Raw genomic sequence first — 20,413 nt, forward strand, 5'->3', positions numbered from 1 at the left:
TATGAAAGGTACTAAGTATGGCTATACGAGTCCTGTAGCAAAGTCCGTATCGATTATTATTTAATCGCGAGATTGCTGAGCGAACCGCTCGCATAACAAGCCAGCTAAAATTTCGACCACACACGATCAGACTATTTGCGAAAATCATGAAGCGGTAAGAGGGAATGGCGCATATAATCAAGCCTATATCATTCGTTATCGCTACAAACACATCCATGTTTTCTACTCACTAAGCAGACTCTACCGTTGTGGTTAAAAATTAAATATCGAATGGTAAATTATGATAAATCATATCTAAATTTATAAAAGTACCATTTCGGGATAATTTTGTATCTTTCTTTTCCGCCTTACGACAACGTCGTAATGTAGAAGTCACCATTACAACTCATTTTTCTAATTCAGTACTATTCCCTATTATAGAGTGAATCAATCCAATGAGCTAATAAATGTTTTTTTTTCTTCTTTCAAGGTTTATCCTAAATATAATTAATTTATTAGCACTTGAAGCGAATACATTTATGGCCCGATTATAATATTAATTGTATACTATGAAAACTGACCATACTAAATTTTCATCATGATAAACCGACCAAGGTAAAAGGAGTATCGCTAAGAATTTCTTTTGTATGTACAAATACAATCAGGAATTCGCAAATACATAAGGGCCTCGCTGTTTTTGACACCTGTTCGCGCTTTTTCATGAAAATCAAATTTGACCTTACCGACAGCTAAGTATTCAAAACTTCGAATATAATTGGCGCTGCCGACATCTGTGATCAATGTGCCGCCAGTTCAAGCGCGTCTCGCTTGTATTGTGTGTTTATTTATGAAAAGAAAACACATCAATTCAAAACCTTTTATTTTTTTGACTGAATTTTCACAAGTATGCAGAGCAACGTAAGTTTTTCGTTACAATCTTAATCATTATAATTACTGATGCTATGCATGGTGAACGCATCACCAAATTGTTCATTGATGTTTCCTGGTGTTTTTAAACGCACTTGTCATGGATAACCTCGAATAGTAGATAACACCGGCAATCATAATTTATAATTGACTAAAAATAATTACATTTTATATTGGCGAAAGTGTAGTGCTAATTACTGTGAATTCATTTCATAAAACTCAATGTTACATTTATTTTGACAGATGTCAACCAAAAGAAAACAGGTTGAAGGAATGGTTCCATCTGAAGAAAATGATTTGCTTACCATCAGACCCTTAGGTGCTGGACAAGAAGTAGGACGTTCTTGTATAATGTTGGAGTTTAAAGGAAAAAAGATTATGCTTGATTGTGGTATTCACCCAGGACTCAGTGGCATGGATGCCCTTCCATTTGTTGATATTGTTGAAGCTGACGAAATAGATTTATTATTGATTTCTCATTTTCATCTTGACCACAGTGGTGCTTTACCCTGGTTTTTACTAAAAACCAGCTTCAAAGGCAGATGTTTCATGACACATGCTACAAAAGCAATTTATCGGTGGTTATTATCTGATTATATCAAAGTCAGTAATATCGCAACTGAGCAAATGCTTTATACAGAAGCAGATTTAGAAGCTAGTATGGATAAAATTGAGACGTTAAACTTTCATGAAGAAAAAGATGTATTTGGTATCAAATTTTGGGCTTATAATGCTGGACATGTTCTTGGTGCAGCTATGTTTATGATTGAGATTGCTGGTAAATGACTTTAATAACTCATTTGAATTTAATTTTATTATTAAATTTTTTATTTTCTTTTTAGGGGTTAAAATTCTATACACTGGTGACTTTAGCAGGCAAGAGGATAGACATTTAATGGCAGCTGAAATTCCAAATGTGCGCCCAGATGTACTTATAACTGAAGCAACATATGGTACACATATTCATGAAAAACGTGAAGATCGCGAGGGACGCTTTACAACTCTTGTTCATGAGATTGTTAATCGTGGTGGACGCTGCCTTATTCCTGTATTTGCTTTGGGTCGAGCCCAAGAACTCCTACTTATTCTTGATGAATATTGGTCTCAACATCCAGAACTCCATGAAATTCCAATTTACTATGCATCATCTTTAGCTAAAAAATGTATGGCTGTATACCAAACTTTTATCAATGCCATGAATGACAAAATACGCAGACAAATAGCTATCAACAATCCTTTTGTATTTAAACATATCTCTAATCTAAAAGGCATCGATCATTTTGAAGATATTGGACCATGTGTTGTAATGGCTTCACCAGGTATGATGCAAAGTGGATTGTCCAGAGAACTGTTTGAATTATGGTGTACAGATCACAAAAATGGGGTAATAATAGCGGGTTATTGTGTAGAAGGAACTCTGGCTAAAACTATTTTATCAGAACCAGAAGAAATTACAACAATGGGTGGACAAAAATTACCATTGAAAATGTCTGTTGATTATATTTCATTTTCAGCCCATACAGATTATCAGCAGACTTCAGAGTTCATAAGAGTTTTGAAACCTCTTCATGTTATCCTAGTCCATGGTGAACAAAATGAAATGGGCAGACTCAAAGCTGCTCTGCAGCGTGAGTATGAAGATGACCCAGATACAGTTATGGAAATTCATAATCCAAGAAATACAGTTGCTGTTGAACTTTATTTTAGTGGTGAAAAAACAGCCAAAGTGATGGGTACATTAGCCATGACTACCCCAAAACCAGGACAAAAACTCTCTGGTGTTTTGGTCAAAAGAAACTTTAATTATCACCTACTGGATCCTTGCGACCTTAATAGATACAGTGAAATGAGTATAAGTCAAGTTGTTCAACGTCAAAGCGTATATTACTCTGCACCATTACCGACCTTGAAGCATTTGTTGACGCAAATAGCTGGTACCCTTGAAACTATAGATGACAAAAAATTACGCGTTTTCAAAAATGTCGATCTCACCATCGAGGGTAAAATTATCACGATGGAATGGCTGGCGACACCAGTGAACGACATGTATGCTGACGCCGTTCTCACCGCTCTATTGCAAGCTGAATCCATGGAAAATAATCCGAAAATGCTTACTGCACCAACTAAAATGGATAAAATGCATTTTAAAGAATGCCTTATAGAAATGCTACAAGAGATGTTTGGTGAAGACTCTGTGCCAAAGATATTTAAAGGTGACAAATTATACGTTACAGTAGATAAAAAGAAAGCACACATCGACCTTATGACACTAGAAGTTTCGTGTCCGGAAGACGATACATTCCAACAAATTGTACATACAGCTGTATCGAAGTTATATCAGTCGTTGTCACCACCAATCGATTGAAGTTATCAACATAAGAAAAAATATATTTCATAAGTTAAAGTCATACTTATACTCGATTTTTAAGTGCGATACGTAACGAGGAAAAAGCGATATTTTCCGTCGTTTTCTTTCCAACTAAAGTATTTGATTATAATCAAAGGTAAAGACAACGGATTTATTGAACCGATACTTGTACATAGATTTTTTATTGTAATTAAAGAGTAGATGAAATAAAAACAGAATAAAAGCCTATTTTGTAAAACCAATACCATTCATTTTTATCCATTATTTCATACTATAACTGATAAAATATTTAGTCGAAACTAATTTTGGAAATAAACTGTCTATCCAGTCTATTCAATAACTAAAATCAATATGAGTCATTTCACGTCAAGTCTCCAGCGCGAGGCGCGCACGGAATTATTAGGCGTAATCATCCAATTTCTCACTCGCTGTAAAAGTACCTAAATTCCCCTAGAAGAAAAAAGTAACCCACCATTTCAATGGGAAATTACCTTAGCTTTCCAATGGTGAAGTAAGATTTTCAAAAGTTTTTCATTTTCCTAGAGAAAATCGTCGAAAAACCTTTCAACTCAAATATCTCAAAAAGACTTGACATGAAATGACTCAATGGGTCAAAATGATACTTTTTTAAATTTTGTTTGAAGAAATCAGCAGAACGGAAAATTTGGAAAAGGAAAAGGACATAAAATGACAATGCAATCTATTATTTTTTCCCATTATGTTCTCAACTTTATTTTTCGTTATGCTAAGAACTAAGCCATTAGTTAAAATTCTTCTTGATTTTACATAGACGACAAAAATACGTTCTAATATTTACAAATGAGGTATGTAACGTAAGCCTAATATAGGTATAATAAATCTGCAAAAAATCGACTCAGCATCTCGTCGATAGAATGGACACGAGCATAAGATGATGCTATTTTTTCTTCCCTCATACTCTTTTACAATAATCATAATTAGTACGCATCTACGTAAATAGTCAACTAATTTATTTTCGTTCTTATTTATGATTGATCTTATTCGCGACAGAAGTTAAAAATTGAACCTTGTGCGAATACAAGAAGATCTATGCATAGAAAGTATGAAGGATACAATAAAACGATCATTGAGTTGTAAGCAATAAAAAATTTTGGACAGACATTAAAAAAGCAAAAATCGATTATGAAGATACTATAATGTACTTTTATGCGTTGTACAATTGATCTAAATGTGAAAACGTTACGTTATTTTGTTGTTTTATATTTTTTTTTTACCTTTCAAAATACATCATTTATTGCATATGTATTTTCAAATTATCGTATCCGTCCTCGACGAGACGAGTGCCGCTGAATCTTTCGCTCGTTTACATTTACTTTTGTGACCTCAAAATTACTTAGTTATTTTGTAACTCTATGCTTTTATTCATTGAATCATTTTGACTCTCCTAAAAATCCGCATTTTGTCTAGTTATTATTTCTTTTTCTCATTCATAATAATAATAAATTGGTTTTCACAATCGCAATAACAATCATATTGTGAAAATAATAACAAACGTACTCTGGAAAGTTCACCATTGTTAATCAATGACAATCCATTCCATACGCGGTAAAATTTAATTTCAACTTTTTTTTCTCAATTTCTGACCCCTAAAACACTTATTAGTCAGTTTGAAAGTTTAATTCATAATTAATTGTTATTGTTTCTATGTACAGATGAATGTTACATTGCCGTACTTATGTGATAATTTTACTAGCAATAAAATATATATATATTTATATATAATAATGTATGGTGTATAGGTGTTGAGTTTTTTCTTGCCCAAAAAAGTCAACTCATGCCTAATATTTAGCCTTCGACATCGTTTTTCATTACAATATCTTTTATTTTCATGTTAAACTTAATAATGATAATATTTTCTTATTTCTCACGCATTATCAACCTTTTTTTCTCCTTGCGATAAAAAGCAGCCCTGGTGAAAAATTGCTCGGTGATGAATTTGGTATATTATCAATAATAATTAGATATCGTATTTATTTGTATAAGTATAGCACGTATTTTTAAGAAGAAAATTTTTAACTTTTACACATTTAATTTTTTTTTAACTCTAGCTCTTCTATCAGCTAGTTATTTAGGAGGGAATAAACAATGGCTTTGCAGTTGATGTGAAAATTTTGTTTTGCTTCACGTCCATTATTTACGCGTGCCATCGTCGTCGTCACTGCCTTTACTACTTAATTTCTTTTAATTCACGGAGACATTTTTCCCAGGGTTGTATCATACTTTATAATATAATAATTATGTATGTGTGTGTCAGTCGGAGGTGCTTTTTTATTATCTTTTGATATCAGTACCTTCAGCGGTAGCATAGTAAATTTGGCTCGCAATGATTCAGATCGATTTTTTGAAACACCTCCTGTCTGTAACATCAATTTTTTGTTTACTTGTTCAAGCACATTTCATTCATCCACAGAAATAAAAACGGTACATGGATATTCGATTGCACACCATCATCAAACATATCAATTATAAATCATTTCATTCTCATCGTCTTTTTAAAATTTTCATTTAACATCGCAAATATCATCACATTTTGCTCTTGTTTAACTATTGTATTTTTTCCCATCGATACACTTTCTATTCTTACACTTCGTACAACGTACATTATACACCAAAATGTCAACGAATGATTGTTTTACTGCCCCAAATTTTATGTATTTATACACTTATTTTATTGATACCAGTTTTGTATCCTTCGAAAAGGTAAAGTACATGAAAAACAAAGAAGTCACATTTTCGCGATACTGTTGCTCATTTTTAATAGTTCGAGTTAGAACAAAAAGCGTCGGTTCACATCCACATAGGCCATTTCAATTTTTTGGCTTTCACGTCTTTTAAACGACATATTAGATATTCTTTTAGGTACGGCATATGAATTAAAAAAACTTTAGGGTATTGCATAGTGCAATTGTTGGAACACGTTTATACCAATATGCATTCGTTACAGCAAGTTGTAACATAATTTATAAGCATGTACTTGCATCAATTTTGAATGACGTTTGCAACTAATTAATTGTCGCGCTTGATTTTTATTTATAGTCACATATACCACGTATATCGATTTTCGTTATGTAGGATACATCGAGTTTTTATCAAGCTTCTTGTTTACAGAAAAAATTACGCATAATACGACTCTGTTTACTTTTCTTTCTCGATAGCAATTATACAATAAGTTTTTTACTGCAAATAAAGAAATCATGCGGTTTTATTTTTTCTTATTCTAGTATTTGTACATAAAAAATGGCGAAAAACGATGGTACTAATGTTATTAAATAACATGTCATGATGAGTGAAACATAATCGCAATTTTCATCTTAACGAAGAAAAGGGAGAGAGTAGAGGTGACATGGTTTGCACACCTTAATAATTTAAGCAATTAACTAATTAATATCAACGAATTGATTTTTGTAAGCAAAGTGATGTATTTTTTGGCCGATTTACGTTTTAGCTTCGTGGTTATCACGTCACGACGCTTCAATTTGTAAAAAAGTGAAAGGCTGAAAAAGAAGTAATGAAAGAAGGAATAATATCCATATGGTTACATAAACACTTATACATACGTAAAGACGTATCCTTCGAGTTTTTTCGCGTTCATGATTATAAATATACATTGAAAACTCTTCAAAAGATCGAAAAGTCAGTATATATATTATCTTAAAGGAAAATTTTTTTAGTGACGACACGAATAAGAAAATTTTTATTTACTCATTAACGCGTGCGCGCGTGTGTATGTATATGAATGTATGTGCATGTGTAAACTACAGGCTTGTGTCTAAAGTAGAAAATTATATATCGTATGCATAGAAGTAAAAGCTTTTTCCCCCGATCTTTATCGAAAGTGATGACTCTTTCTCCTTGTAATTATATGCAATTTTTGTCTCTGGCTTAGGTAATGTATGAAAGTCAATAAACCGCATTTGTTCTCTTGATCCTTTTTTTATACTCGTATTTTTTTTTATAAAATCTCGTCTGTGATCTGAGTTACTTTTTTTCATACTATATATTCATCGCTTATCAATAAATACTTATAATGACAATATTTTTAACTTTTTTCCTATTAGGGAATCGAACGTAGAATTAATATTAATAAAAATATATTATGAATTGATTCGCACCTTTTTCTACACAACCATTTCATTGCTTTAGCTATTTGTCATTATAATATTTATTTATTATCTTAACATCCTCCTCGTCATGCTCACATTTATATGATTAAATCATATACCATAAATGTATACGTAACACAGTATAATTTATCGGACATTATATTTTATTTTCTCTGGAAATTCAACAACGAGCGGAAATTGACTATAATTCGTTTCAGATAAATCTGTACTTATACACGATCGGCTTTATATTCAAAATTAAGAGTGCGCTCTGATTTTGCTCTCGCGTCTATCGGTATCTCATTCGCTCTCACTCTCTCCCTTTTTGCATCTTTGCAAACGAAACAATTCTTTTGGCCACATTGCAGCTTGATTTACAAGTTTTCTTTTTATCATGACGATTTCAACCTTCGTAGATGTAATGTAGCTGAAACAGTACCAGATGATGAGTCGTTGTCCTTCATCGTGTTCGCTCTAGGACGATGCATATGTTTTTTTATCGGCAGCATAGTCTGATTTTACTACTTTTGATAGATTGAAAATTATAATATGCCGTGTACACTTTACTCATGGATGTATGAACAGGCATTGCTCGTGTCTCCTTGCAGAGCGATTCTCGATTTCTTTCAGAGTCTGATAAAAATTAATGGCCGATGCGCGAGTAGAATCAAAATAAAACATAAGACCATAAGCAGGAAATATCAATCAATCGCCATCGATAAACACATTTATGTGCCATTTTCTGCGTGTATTTGTGGGTGTATATACGCTTGTATGTACGTGTTTTTGTGTAGCGATGTAGACATTTTACAGGATACAACAGGACGCCGAACAGCAGCTACTCCCTCCGCCTTTGCTCTTTTGTCTCTGATCTGAAAAGAAAATTTACACCATTACAATACTTTACATTATAAAGTCGCCAACTTGTTTTTAACTCTTCACTTATCATTGATATTTGAAAAGATTTTTTTTGCACTAATTCCAGTTCATTGAAATAACATAAAAATTAATTTCAATAAATAAATCAACGTATACCATGAAGCTACTATAAATGTGCCTAATGAGTGATAAACACCGATCTAAGTGCATGCATAAAAAAAAATTAGCATTTTTTATAAACGAGCAAAGCGTGCAATCATTTTTTCGTACTTCAGTGATGGAAATAAAGAAATCTTATTGCGCGTCATTGCGTTGATATTTTTAAGAGTGTTTGCTCGTACTGGCATATGAATTTAATTATATATGGTCGCACAAACGCGGCATATTTTACGCAAATCAACAAGGAAACTGCTGATGGAAGAAATAGATTCAGCGTACGTTACGCTAAAACGCATGCTGTAATAACGTATTTTCATTTTTCATTTAATTGTAGCGGACGCTTCTAATATCCGCGAGTATGCTTAATTAAAAAGCTATCGTGTCGAATCGTTAAGTATTTATTTGAAATTTTATCAAAATAAATTTGGTAGCCACAAAAGAGAAATAATGTACTTTTACAAGATGTGTATTCTTATATATTTTTTCTTTTCAAATAAATTTTCTTCGTACATATCGTATATCAGTGCGAACATTGAATATAAGTATAAAAGCAAAAAAACGCTTAAAATTTTGGATTATTGCAGGGAGGTAGAAAATGTGCAGATAGAAGGAAGAAGCAGTTCTAGGCTTAGTTGTCTTCAGGCGGCATCACAAACATGTAATCGCCGTTCGGTAGGATACCTGGAAAAGATACAATACGACTTTTTTGCTGAGCAATAGTATTAAAGGATTGAAGATATTTCAACTCAAAGTAGCAAACAAACCCACGTGCGCAACCAAGATAAATAAATGCGATTACAATATATGCGTATATTATGCTAGATCTGTACATCAAATGCAAGACACAAGATTTTTTACCTTGAGAATTGGGTTCGGGAAGGTTTTCCCGTGGCACCAGATGCATCACCGTCGTCTTTCCGAATGGAAGACCAAGAGCTCCCAGCGTAACATTGCTGTGCAGAAAGCGACCCTGGTATATTAGCCGCAAGATTTCCGCTTTGGCTACCGCCTCCTCTGACCAATCTGTGGACGAAACAAACAATTTAGAAATAATTTAGTAAATTAATCATACGAGTGGGCGTATCGTATATTACATTTTTTTTAAATTAATTTTTTACGTAATCTTGCATCGCTAGCAAACGTACGAGTTCTTACACGTTTATTTAAGAAAAGCTAGGATTGGAGCCTTGAAAATGAACCTATTGCACGAGAGGACACACATTCGCACAGCCGTGTAATCGACATTAGCGTCCAAGGCGCAAATTAATCTATTTCGCGACTACTAGCTGTATCGTAGTTTTTATTAAGATGCCGCAAAGGTCGAGCCTCTAACATTACAATTACAAAAAGATTTTTTTTATTTACAGCTGCTGCTTACAGAGCAAATTATCAAATTTATAGAGAATTTAATTTGTCATATTATGCAGTTTAATAAATTTAAATCAAAATGAATGAAAAATTGAACGAAATTCAAGAGCCACTTTCGTCATGCTCACTTTCAGAAGCCAATAGCTGGATTTTACCTACCAATGATTACATTTATTTTATCAACGCGAAATTTGAAGTTAATATGTAGATATTAAATTACTTCAGCCGATTAAGGAAACACATGAGTCATACTTTTTATGCCCTTTCATACAACAAATCCTTTTCCCTTGCATAAAAGATTTTTATATTACAAATTCTTCTGTAGTCATTGAAAAAATGACACGATGTTATAAACACCGTTCTTTAAATAAATCGATTATGTAATAGATTGAAACAAATATGAATTGAAAAAATTAAACGCGATTTGCTTTGTATCATCTTCGTGCAAGCTTACCTTCAGGCCAATTTTCGAAGACATGATAAGCTATGTCACCCGCAGAATCGCTCGGGCTGAATAGGAACTCTTTTGTTTTGCCACTTACGAGTATGAGACGCAGATTAATCTGTAATAAAAAATAAACAATGATTAAAAAGAATGATTAAAAAGAATGATAAAATAATATTTTCAATGTATTAATTTCATATGAATTCATTGCTTATAGGTAAAGAAATATTGCGATTGGTGAAAAAAATTATATTACACGCGATTTAATGCACCCCAGTGGTAATTCAACAATGTTTATTTTAGGCTTCGGAACATATTTCAGACAAAGCACACATGTTTCTTTATCTTCTTGATAAAAAGATTTTCGGTTATTCAAGCACATGTGACAATTTTGATGAGGAATTAGAACCAAAACAGTACATTAGCTTTGATTCGCTCAAATATAACAGTGCTTCAGCTGCTTTGCTGCTTGTCAAAGAAAACGCAATACACGTAAGCAGTCAAACAGTAATGTTTCTGGTAATAATTTCATTCGATAGATCAAAAATTATTATTTACGTCTAATTGGACAAGCGTTCGTATTTTTTTGGTTATTATTCCAGATCTAACACGCTTTACAATATCTAGCTGTTCTAGAGTAGTTTTACAGACTTTTTTACGTAAGGAATCATTATCAAATATAATTCATGCTTTACGCAATTTAAATACACTTGCCTGTCCCAGAATGATTATTACATTTTGCTCAAAATAAAAAAAGGAGGGAAATAAAGGTCTTAAGACAAGTTGTAAAATCAAGTGGAACAAAGGCAAAAAAACTGTAGTTTGTTAGTAGTAACAGCAGTTATTGCGATTGTAAAAAAGCGTGAGAGGGAAAGAGAGAAACAAGGAAGAAACGATATGTCTGATAGTTTTTTACTTTTCTCAACGGTAGTTTCAGTAGTTATATACATATTATATCCGTATAGCTGTATCTAAGCGTCAAAGGAAATGTTTTTGTGATCTATGAATGCATTCATGAATAACGTTAGCAAAGAAATAATTCAACTGTTGGTTATTTTTCTAGCCCGCGTATCTTACCGATGTTTTTGTGAATATAAATAAGATGAACAAAGGAAAAAAACAATAGATCGGCGTCAAGCATGCTAAATCCATTCGATCGACTATCAAGAGTCTTTTGTGATATAAAATTTGTGTTTTCGGTTATTTTATTATAACCATTTCAAATTTTTCATCAACAGTAATCCAAAAATGATGACTTCATCACTTACTACTGCGTGTTAATTATTCGATTGCGCTTCTTATGACAGATTAGTCGATGAATGTAAAAAAGTATAAGTTAAGTAATATAAGGCATTGGATAAAAAAATAATTGAAAATCATTATTGACGCGAAAAGAGAACAAATTTTTGAGATTCAATCGTTCATAAATTTTTTTTCCGAAATATGGTATCTTTTCGCTGACGACTCATTGTTAGCTCTCACACTCTCGTGTCGAGTGCTACGATTCACTCGTCTTGCGCGCAGGTTCGCATTAAAATTTGTTGTACGTCTAAGGATAAGCAATGTTAAATAGATTCAGTCGGTGTGCGTGGCCCTTTTGAAAAATGCCGATTTGCTCACGACAAGTGGAGCATCTGCTGAGAGAGCAGCAGCCTAGGGGTACGTCAAAACGTTTTTTCATTCGATTTTCCAAATGCAGCCGAGCAGTTGGCCGTGTACACGTGTTCCTCTTGTTCTCGGTCTACAGCTCTTGCGGGCTCTTGTGTCTCACCTTGACTTTAGCGCGCACGGAGCTGCAGAGAGCCAAGAAATACGAATGAAAATGTAAATATGTGTTGGTGTTGGTGCAGTATCTTGCATGTATACGGACACATGCACACGGAGGCGGTATGAAGTAAAGAAAGAAACCGGGTCATTGGGACAACCCTTCCCCTGAGCGCGCACGCACCCACACATCTATACGCGATCGTCTGTGTATATCGCGCTCAACCCCTCACCGAGAAACTGGCGCTGTTACACACACCACTATACAAACGTATATATGCGTCTACCTACCCTTTCACCCTTTCTCTCTCCCTTTCTTTCCTTCCGACTTCTATATAATGTGTACAGCGTAACCTTGTGCAGGTTAGTTCTTTTTTCGATGATCTACATGCAGCACTATCGTACTAAAGAATTAAGAAAGGGAGGAATACAGTTGGAAGATGATTTAATACAATTTCTATCGGGCTTGGCCACCTCTATGAGATTAATGATGCTCGTTTTTCGCCTTGAGGCCTCACAAAGTACAGAGTAAACATTGCGTGTGTTAGTGCACACAGTTCTAGTCTAAAACTGCTTCTGCAAAAAAAAACAGTGAATCTATCCTAACAGAGGCTCTGTCTTATCAACCAATGTACTTTTATTATGGTATAGCAGACGATCAATGCGTTATAGAGCCGCCAACTTGGGTTAATATTTAAAGTGTATCAGACGAAGCTCACGACAAGAATCTGCTAAAAGAATTATTCGAGTCTTGCAGCAAGATCAAGCTGATTCTGAGGATTAGCTTTTTTCTATCAAAATACAAATGCTTTGTTCACTAAAAGAAACCACTGTCGATTCAATGGCAAGTAGCTTGCATCACGGCAGCAAGTCCGTCTCATGATTGATGAAATAAACGACGTTGCCAAAGTTTCATGTGCAATGCATTAACACCGTGTAAGTATAATGTTGTACAATAATCTTACGAAATAATTGATCCGATTACAATAAGAAGAGCGGTATAAACCATCCTTTTATTTATAACAAAAAGAGAATATCTTATTCTGAACTATTGTCAAGATGCATAATTTTATTCTTTATTTTCACTAGCTCATTTCCTTGTCACATCTTTTTAATGTCTCATAAAATTATAGTGACCTTAAAATTTTAATCTCATCGTGAGTAATTCAATGCACAAGTATAGACTATATTTATGTATTGTAACGTTGCTATGTGTAAGACTGTTACGGCGCGATCTCGGCCTGCGCTGCGAGGATACGCGTGTAAATGAATCTTAGTTTGTCTCAAACTCGATTGTTCATTTTTAAAATGAAATTAATTCTTAACAACTCAGACAGTTACAAACAAAGAAAAGATAATGATATTTAAAAAAACAATTAAGTACACAAAGAATAACGCATAATCATTTAAACATAATAAACGCACTGAAATTTTCGATCAAAATGAAATATATCTTTGGGGCGAAAAAAAATTCCGTATCTCCATGCAGCTTGACAAACTCTCATAATTCGATTATGAAAATCTAACGATCTTTTATTGAGCTAATTTACAACTGAGACAAAATAAAGAAGCGACTCAAACAAAAGCAACAAAGAAATTATCTTGAAATGTTATAAAATTTATACTCAAACTACGGAAAAGTATAAAACGTTAGATTCTACTCTAACTCGTGTAGCTGTAAAAAGATGATTATATTCCATGCGTTTGCAAACACATGCGCAAGGTCGATTAGGCGGCCTACGGCAGACGCCACACCGGGATGATCTTTCGCTCATCTTTATCCTCGCACTCGGCTCTTCTCTTTACAAACTGTGTAGTTGCTGCGTCAAATCTTGCGATTTTTCTAACCTCGAGACTCTTACAAGGTCTTTTTTTCATTCATGTTCACACGTGCACGTATGTAAGGAAGTGATATATCTGACTCATTTTCTTTTTACCTGCTCATAAGAATTATTCTCAGCTTGGTGATAGCATTGCGCTACACGTATTTTTAATCATTTAGCAAAGCTAGATGTAATCTGCCGAGTCTCGATGCCTAACGCAAATACCGCCAACGGTCATAGCACCGACTTGCTTTATACGCAGTTTATACCCATCACTGAATTAACTCGTTTTTTATATCGAACGAATTCATTTGTTATCGTGAGACAAAGTCACCTGAATTTTTTCATTTTTCAAAATGATCGAAAAGAAAAAAGTTAGGGAAAGAGTAATTTGAAGCGAAGGTTCATACTCGCGTCACGAAACTGTTGTTTCTTTTTTGATAAAGTAGGCGCCAAAGTTTGTAACTCAAGTAACCCAAGCCCACACCTATTATATGTACGTATTTTTAACGAGTGACACCATGAGATAAATATTATCTAGCTTGTTTGAGCTTGACGTGTTCTTGATATACATTTAATATCAGGTACAAGCAAGAGCATAAGCGCCTGGACTCATCAATTTTTCCCCGCGGATAAAACGAACAACTTTTTTACACTTGCCTTTCATCATTTATTTTTCTTTTTTCATCATATGAAAAACCATGAATGAAGGGCGAAGACGTTTTCTACGTGAGTATCCGCATCTATATAATCCAGTTATATTGTAAGGTTCCCCAAAAATATTCCCACCGCGCAGATTGTAATCTCGAAAATTTTTCAGATGGTCGATGAGACAATATTTATGTAGGAAATAGCACACAGAATAAGAATTAGAAATAAAGTTCAAAAGCAGGAACTCATTGCAAACAGAAAAAGTCGTAAGAAAAATACGGTGACAGGGTAAAAAGATTAGTCACACGCGCTTTAAATCGTCACAAACTCGCATGGACAAGACAGCCTGTATTATGAGCGTAATGTAAAGCAAGCGAATAAATACATGGTTGGTTATTTTAATGATTATTAAAATTATTTTATAATGTTCAATGGTTGTAGATATACTTTTAATTAAAAATTGAACACCATAAAATCATTGTAATAATCATTGAAATAAACAATCGACTACCTATTTATCCATTGGTTCGGTCCCCAAATAAATATTTAGAATAATGTAACTACTTAATAAAAAAAAGAAAATGATGGACTGGTTATAAATTACGATGGAGAATAAAATGTTTCGAATAAACCATTGATGATGAAAATCACATTTGTTAGAATGGATGATCAAGTCGAGCTGCTGTTTCACGAACGTACATCAGTAAATGCAATATAAATAAAAAAACAGGACTGTATAATATGCGGCAAAGTTGTTGAGCTTGCCTTTGATGCGTGCAGAAACGAAAAAGATAAAACAACGCGCAGAAGCCAAAATAAAGAAAGAGAGATGATCAGCGTCTAGACTCAAAATTCAATTTTAATCTGCTGTATGCGCGCAGATCCAAAGTGCGGGGAGGGATGAAGGAAGGTAGAGAAAGAGAAAGAGAGAGAAAATAAAATAAAAATATAGGTGAGTCGAAAGGTGAACTGGCTGGTTCCCCTAAAAACATGTATTATATACGTGTACATGTAGTGATGTTCGAAACCAAAGGTACAGGCACGTCACGGAGGAACTGAAAAGCTGAGAAGCATCAATGGCGCAGGCTCCGAAAGAGCTTAGGTTTTCGACTCGGAGACTGCGGAGAAAGATAATATTCAGGTCGTCGGCCTAAGCTCTCCTTTTACTCCCGCGCGAAATCCTATTATTGCGGTACATACATAGCTCTCTCTTTCTATTGCGGCTCTCGCGATGTATACACATAGTTTGCGCTGTAGTTAACTCGAGCTCTATATCTGTACTGTTAACTTGGTTCTCTCTCTCAGAAAGGGTCTGTTCACGTGTTGGCGTGTGCCATGTCCAACTGCAGCAGCATCAGCAACAACACCGTTGACCAAGCTCGCGGACGCACATAATTTCTGTATCGTAATGCAGCGCAGCTTCTCTCTGATTCGAAGAACAATATAAAGGCAAGTATCGCGGCTTCGGACTCGTTTTTCTTTTTTCTTCTTCTCTCTTTCGTTCTTTCTTCTCTCTTTTCGGCGCTCTCCAACAGCACCACACACCATTCGCACATGAAAAAGAAGGGCAAGAGCATCGATGCGGCAGCACAAAAAGCACAGTCAAAGTAGAAGATGTAGAAGAAGCGAAAGAAACCTTGAAAGCGAACGCTAACCTCGCTGGCGCGTACCACTTCTCTATGGCTAGCGCTTGTATCTATAGTACTGATGCTAGCTTGAAGCTGCCATACTTGCCCCTATTATACGAATACATATTATATACACTAGAAAACCATTGTGCTTGCCATTTCTCTCTCTCTTTCTCTACATGCTGTATTTATAACCACACACAAACACACTTACTCTCCATCTTATACTTTTTCTGACTAAAAAACTGGCAGATTTTTCTCTTCTGCCAGCTCTCTTGAGCTCTTCATCTCTCTCTGATTATAAATGATGAAAATTACATGTACTCGAAAACGCAACTATTTTTCATTACATAAATTGCGTGGTGTTAATGGGCAATCGTGTTGGCAATAATATATGTGTAAACAAAATAGGGAAACTGCTTTAGCGAGCACTGAACGCAATATCGAACCAGATAATGAACCTGAAGTTTCCTTCGTTGAACTTCGACGAAAAATACCAAAAAATTGTTTTTTTATTTAAATTTTGTAATCGTGATCTACCGTCATATCTAGTTTGGAGGGCGAATTGTAAACAAATATGACAGTAGAATACGATTATAACATTTAAATAAAAAAATAATTTTTTGGAACTTTTCGTCGAAGTTCGACGAAGGAAACTTCAGGTTCATACCAGATAAAGCTGTTACAATGATTATAATAGATAAATAAGAAGTATCATACGAAGTTTACTCTCTTCAATTTCACAATCTAAAATAAATGAGTTTATTACATTTCATTAAAAGAAAAGTACCAAAGGACTGGGCAACTGATTGCGCGTGCTATCCTGAGTATATCCCGCATACAAAGAGAGACAATATTTACTAGAAGCTCCAAAAAATAAAGAAAAAATGACAACCAAGATCATGAATTATCATAGTCAACGTATAATTGAATGAACTTTTGGAATCCGAAGTCATATTCCGGAAGTTTTTCTTTTTTTTTTAAATAAATTTTCATAACATCTTAATAAACCGTACTTAAAACGTGAAAGATTTGCACGTAGACAACGGATTTGTTTTGTTCAGTGCATTTTGCAAATCGGAAATATCGATTTGCACTTTGTAAATACGCGTCAAGAATTAGAAAGTCTAAAAAATATAATATAAAGGAGATTTCATTGTTGGCTCTTGACTTGTCACGAATATGAAAAGCGCCCCACCCGGACCATTTAAATGAGCATTAGCAGTAGCTGCAGCCTTCATTATACATATTACGCGTCGTCGACGGCAATACACAAGTGATAAAAGAGTTCATAAGTATTATCAGGCGTTTCCGGAGATAAAGTGGCGAAGAGAAAGAGACTAAACAGGCCAAGCTGGAATAAATGCGTTGTCGACATCGTCGTCGTCTGTACTTTTACTCGCATGTGTGTATCATATATGGATATAAATCGCTTAAATACTCAACACGTATATAAAACAGCTAGAGAGACATTAGAACCTTTTCTATAACGTATATGTGCGCGCGCATGTGTATAGATGAAGAAGCCTTAGAGAATGAAGCAAAGGAGGAGAATAGTTCGAGTTATTCTTTAATAGGATTGGCCGACATAAACTACTGCTTACTACTCATGGCAATGTACAGGTTGCACACCCAATGTGCGCGTTTTGCTCGAAAAACTAACGCTCTAACTTTGCTTCCGCTCATTTGACTTTATTGACAATCTATTTTAAAAATCACTGATAAAAAAATAAACACTGCATCTCTCGGAATGTTTCGGATCTATGACGAAGTGTATAATTTCATCAACCAAGATAAAAAAAATGCCTAAGGTAAGTAGATTTTGGTCATGCGGCAGTTAATGATATCAAGTTGCATCGTTAAAAATAATAATAATAAAATAAACATGCAAAGGAATAAAAATAAACAATCTACAAAATGCTTAATTTAACTGAAAAAACTCGAAGAGTTTTGTTATATCGATTTTGAGATGTGAGCGCGAGGGGGTGTCCAGTAATGCCTTCATAAGCAATGGAAAATAGGCACTATTTGCAGGCGTTTAGTTGGCCTACGCACTACGCCATTTATGTCTCGGTACGTGTATGTATATATAAAGCTCATCGACAAACCCTAACAACATAGACTGACTCATACGTCAGAGGGGAACGACGGCTCGGCTTTTCCCGTATAGACTGGTAACGATTATGCGTAGGTCGCGTGTACAACGCGCTTCTATTACGGTAAGCAGAGAAAGATTCTTTTTTTACCGCACATCTGCTCGTCGCTCGTGGAATCCAAGTTGCGCGACGAGGGGACTAGGCATCGCATGCTCTGGACAAAGAAAAAAGTCTCCTGCACAAGTGCTGCATAAGAGCTGTAGCGAAAAAATGGAAAAAAAATAAACCAAAACACAGACATGGATTTGACAAAGTTAGATGAATACAAAGAGATGACGCTTTGACAAGCTATATAGCTCTTTGCGCTCGTTCGGCTAGTTTGTCTCGATCGTACATGATATTATCGTTATCGTCGAAAGGATAAACAATCCCCTAGTCTTAAATCAATCCATCGATATTTTGGTATTTTCGTTAAAGAAAAAGTAGCTGAAAATCGCGTGAACAATAAACACACGTTTGTATGGAATCAACGCACAACGAGCGCAATTAAATAAATGCCACTACGGTGTCAACACCTAACTGTTAAATTCTAAATTTGATACGTCGTCTGGGAAGAGTGAAAAATAAAAGAAAGAAAGAAAAAAAAGAGAACGATTAGGTTTAATGCAAGATGAGTATGCAGGCTGCGTGAGAAAGCCTCGAGCGCAGCTGCTGCTACTCCAGCTCAGACTCAGCCTGCATGTGGGAGCACTGATCTCTTTTTACAAGCGAGAAAGTGAAAAAGACGAGCCTTAAATACCCGCCGTATAAGAGCACGCAACGACGCAACGATATACTCGCGCGCATCGACCCATACTCGACGCACAAGAGTTATATATAGTTGGTCGAAAAGTCGCGCGCTCGCATGCAAGTATTATCGTTACTCGTTCGGCCAGTAGTTAAATCTGATAGATCCGACGGACTATAGCAGTTTTAATGTAGATCGATTGGTTCACCGATGAAACGATCGTAGCATCGAGTGCACATGCCATAGTTTCGTACTTGCAACGCAGCTGCGGCCTCATTCTCTGCTATATAGATATTACGAGCAGCTGATACAGCTCCAATCGTTAGAAGACGACTCGCTGATCTAATTTCAATCAAACTCCGCTTTTACGAAAAGTATATATTTCATAGCAAAGATGTGTCTCAATGTCTTCATCGAGGACTGTTGTCCGATGTATTGCGTGCACTCGTACTATAAAAAAAGTCAAATCGCGTATCGTATCGAAGCGTAAAAAAAGTTTCGTCTTAGCGGAAAAAGAAATTGGTAAATCGTTGCCAGTCGAGTTGGCGAAGCAAGACGAAAGGAAACAAAGTTAATTATACCGACTGCAACTCCTCGCGCGCTCTCGAGTGTAATCACTTTCTTACGTAAGGTACGCGTATATTTTCCTTTGCCATCGTATATATGAAAATACCTATATACGTACACGTGTGGCTCGTGCGAACATTATGCAGCATAATGCACGGATCGGAGAAGAGAAACTTTATTACTATTTGTGTTGGCTCGCGCCATCGGCCAGCTGAGAGCGAGATAAGATAGCAGCGCAGCGCGTGCACGTAATATCGATCGGCCTACGAGAGCCACAAAGTTCCAATAATTTTCTGGATAATAAATTGCACCGCTCGTGTACGCGAACAAAAAGAATTTCATGTACGCTATACGAGCTGAGAAAAGTGGCTAAAAATTTAATCCATCTTTGACACTGCAGCTGCGCACGAATGCCTCGGCTAAATGACTCGTGTACTCTCTCGGAATAACAAATTCAGTAAAATTTATTCATGCATTTACCAATTTACAGAGTTTATTTGCGCTTTTGGCAATATCTTTCTTTTACTCGCGATATTGCGACAAACGGATCAGAGAACAACTCGAAATGAATAAATGCAACGGGCGCAAACGATGCTGGAAAAAGGCTCGAGTACGCGTATTAAAGGGTGCGACTCTCGCCTAGGTCGACGTTGAACGTGTCGGTACATTAAAAAAGAGCTTTGGATTTTTCGAAAACGAAAAGAAGCCAAGATATTTGGGCTTGTCAGCATAATATCGGATTCGGGGTGTGGTAGGTTGAATATATAGGTAGGCTGCACGCTGCTGCAGTCGCGTAGAGCGCCGCGCGACGCTGAAAACCCAAAGAATAG

At 35.3% G+C, this 20,413-nt stretch overlaps 2 protein-coding genes across 2 annotated transcripts in view; one reads left to right on the plus strand and one right to left on the minus strand.

Moving 5' to 3' along the window:
• The first annotated feature begins 754 nt into the window (after positions 1-754).
• LOC106653065 (cleavage and polyadenylation specificity factor 73) lies at positions 755-3,502 on the plus strand. The gene is made up of 3 exons (XM_014372299.2): positions 755-897; positions 1,150-1,684; positions 1,749-3,502. The coding sequence occupies exons 1-3, from the start codon at positions 886-888 to the stop codon at positions 3,269-3,271; spliced, it is 2,070 nt and encodes a 689-aa protein (XP_014227785.1). The 5' UTR covers positions 755-885; the 3' UTR covers positions 3,272-3,502.
• Positions 3,503-3,977: 475 nt separating this feature from the next.
• LOC106653249 (ubiquitin-like protein 3) overlaps positions 3,978-20,413 on the minus strand; it is a 31,967-nt gene continuing 15,531 nt past the window's right edge. The window contains exons 2-4 of the mRNA XM_014372631.2: positions 10,277-10,385; positions 9,313-9,477; positions 3,978-8,288 (exon numbers count right to left, since the gene is read on the minus strand). Coding sequence (XP_014228117.1) covers positions 8,224-8,288; positions 9,313-9,477; positions 10,277-10,385 — 339 coding nt within the window. The 3' untranslated portion in view covers positions 3,978-8,223. The remainder of the gene's footprint in view (positions 8,289-9,312; positions 9,478-10,276; positions 10,386-20,413) is intronic.

Source organism: Trichogramma pretiosum, unplaced genomic scaffold, assembly GCF_000599845.2.
Source record: "Trichogramma pretiosum strain Unisexual culture from Peru unplaced genomic scaffold, Tpre_2.0 scaffold8, whole genome shotgun sequence".
Classification (NCBI taxonomy): Eukaryota; Metazoa; Arthropoda; class Insecta; order Hymenoptera; family Trichogrammatidae; genus Trichogramma; species Trichogramma pretiosum.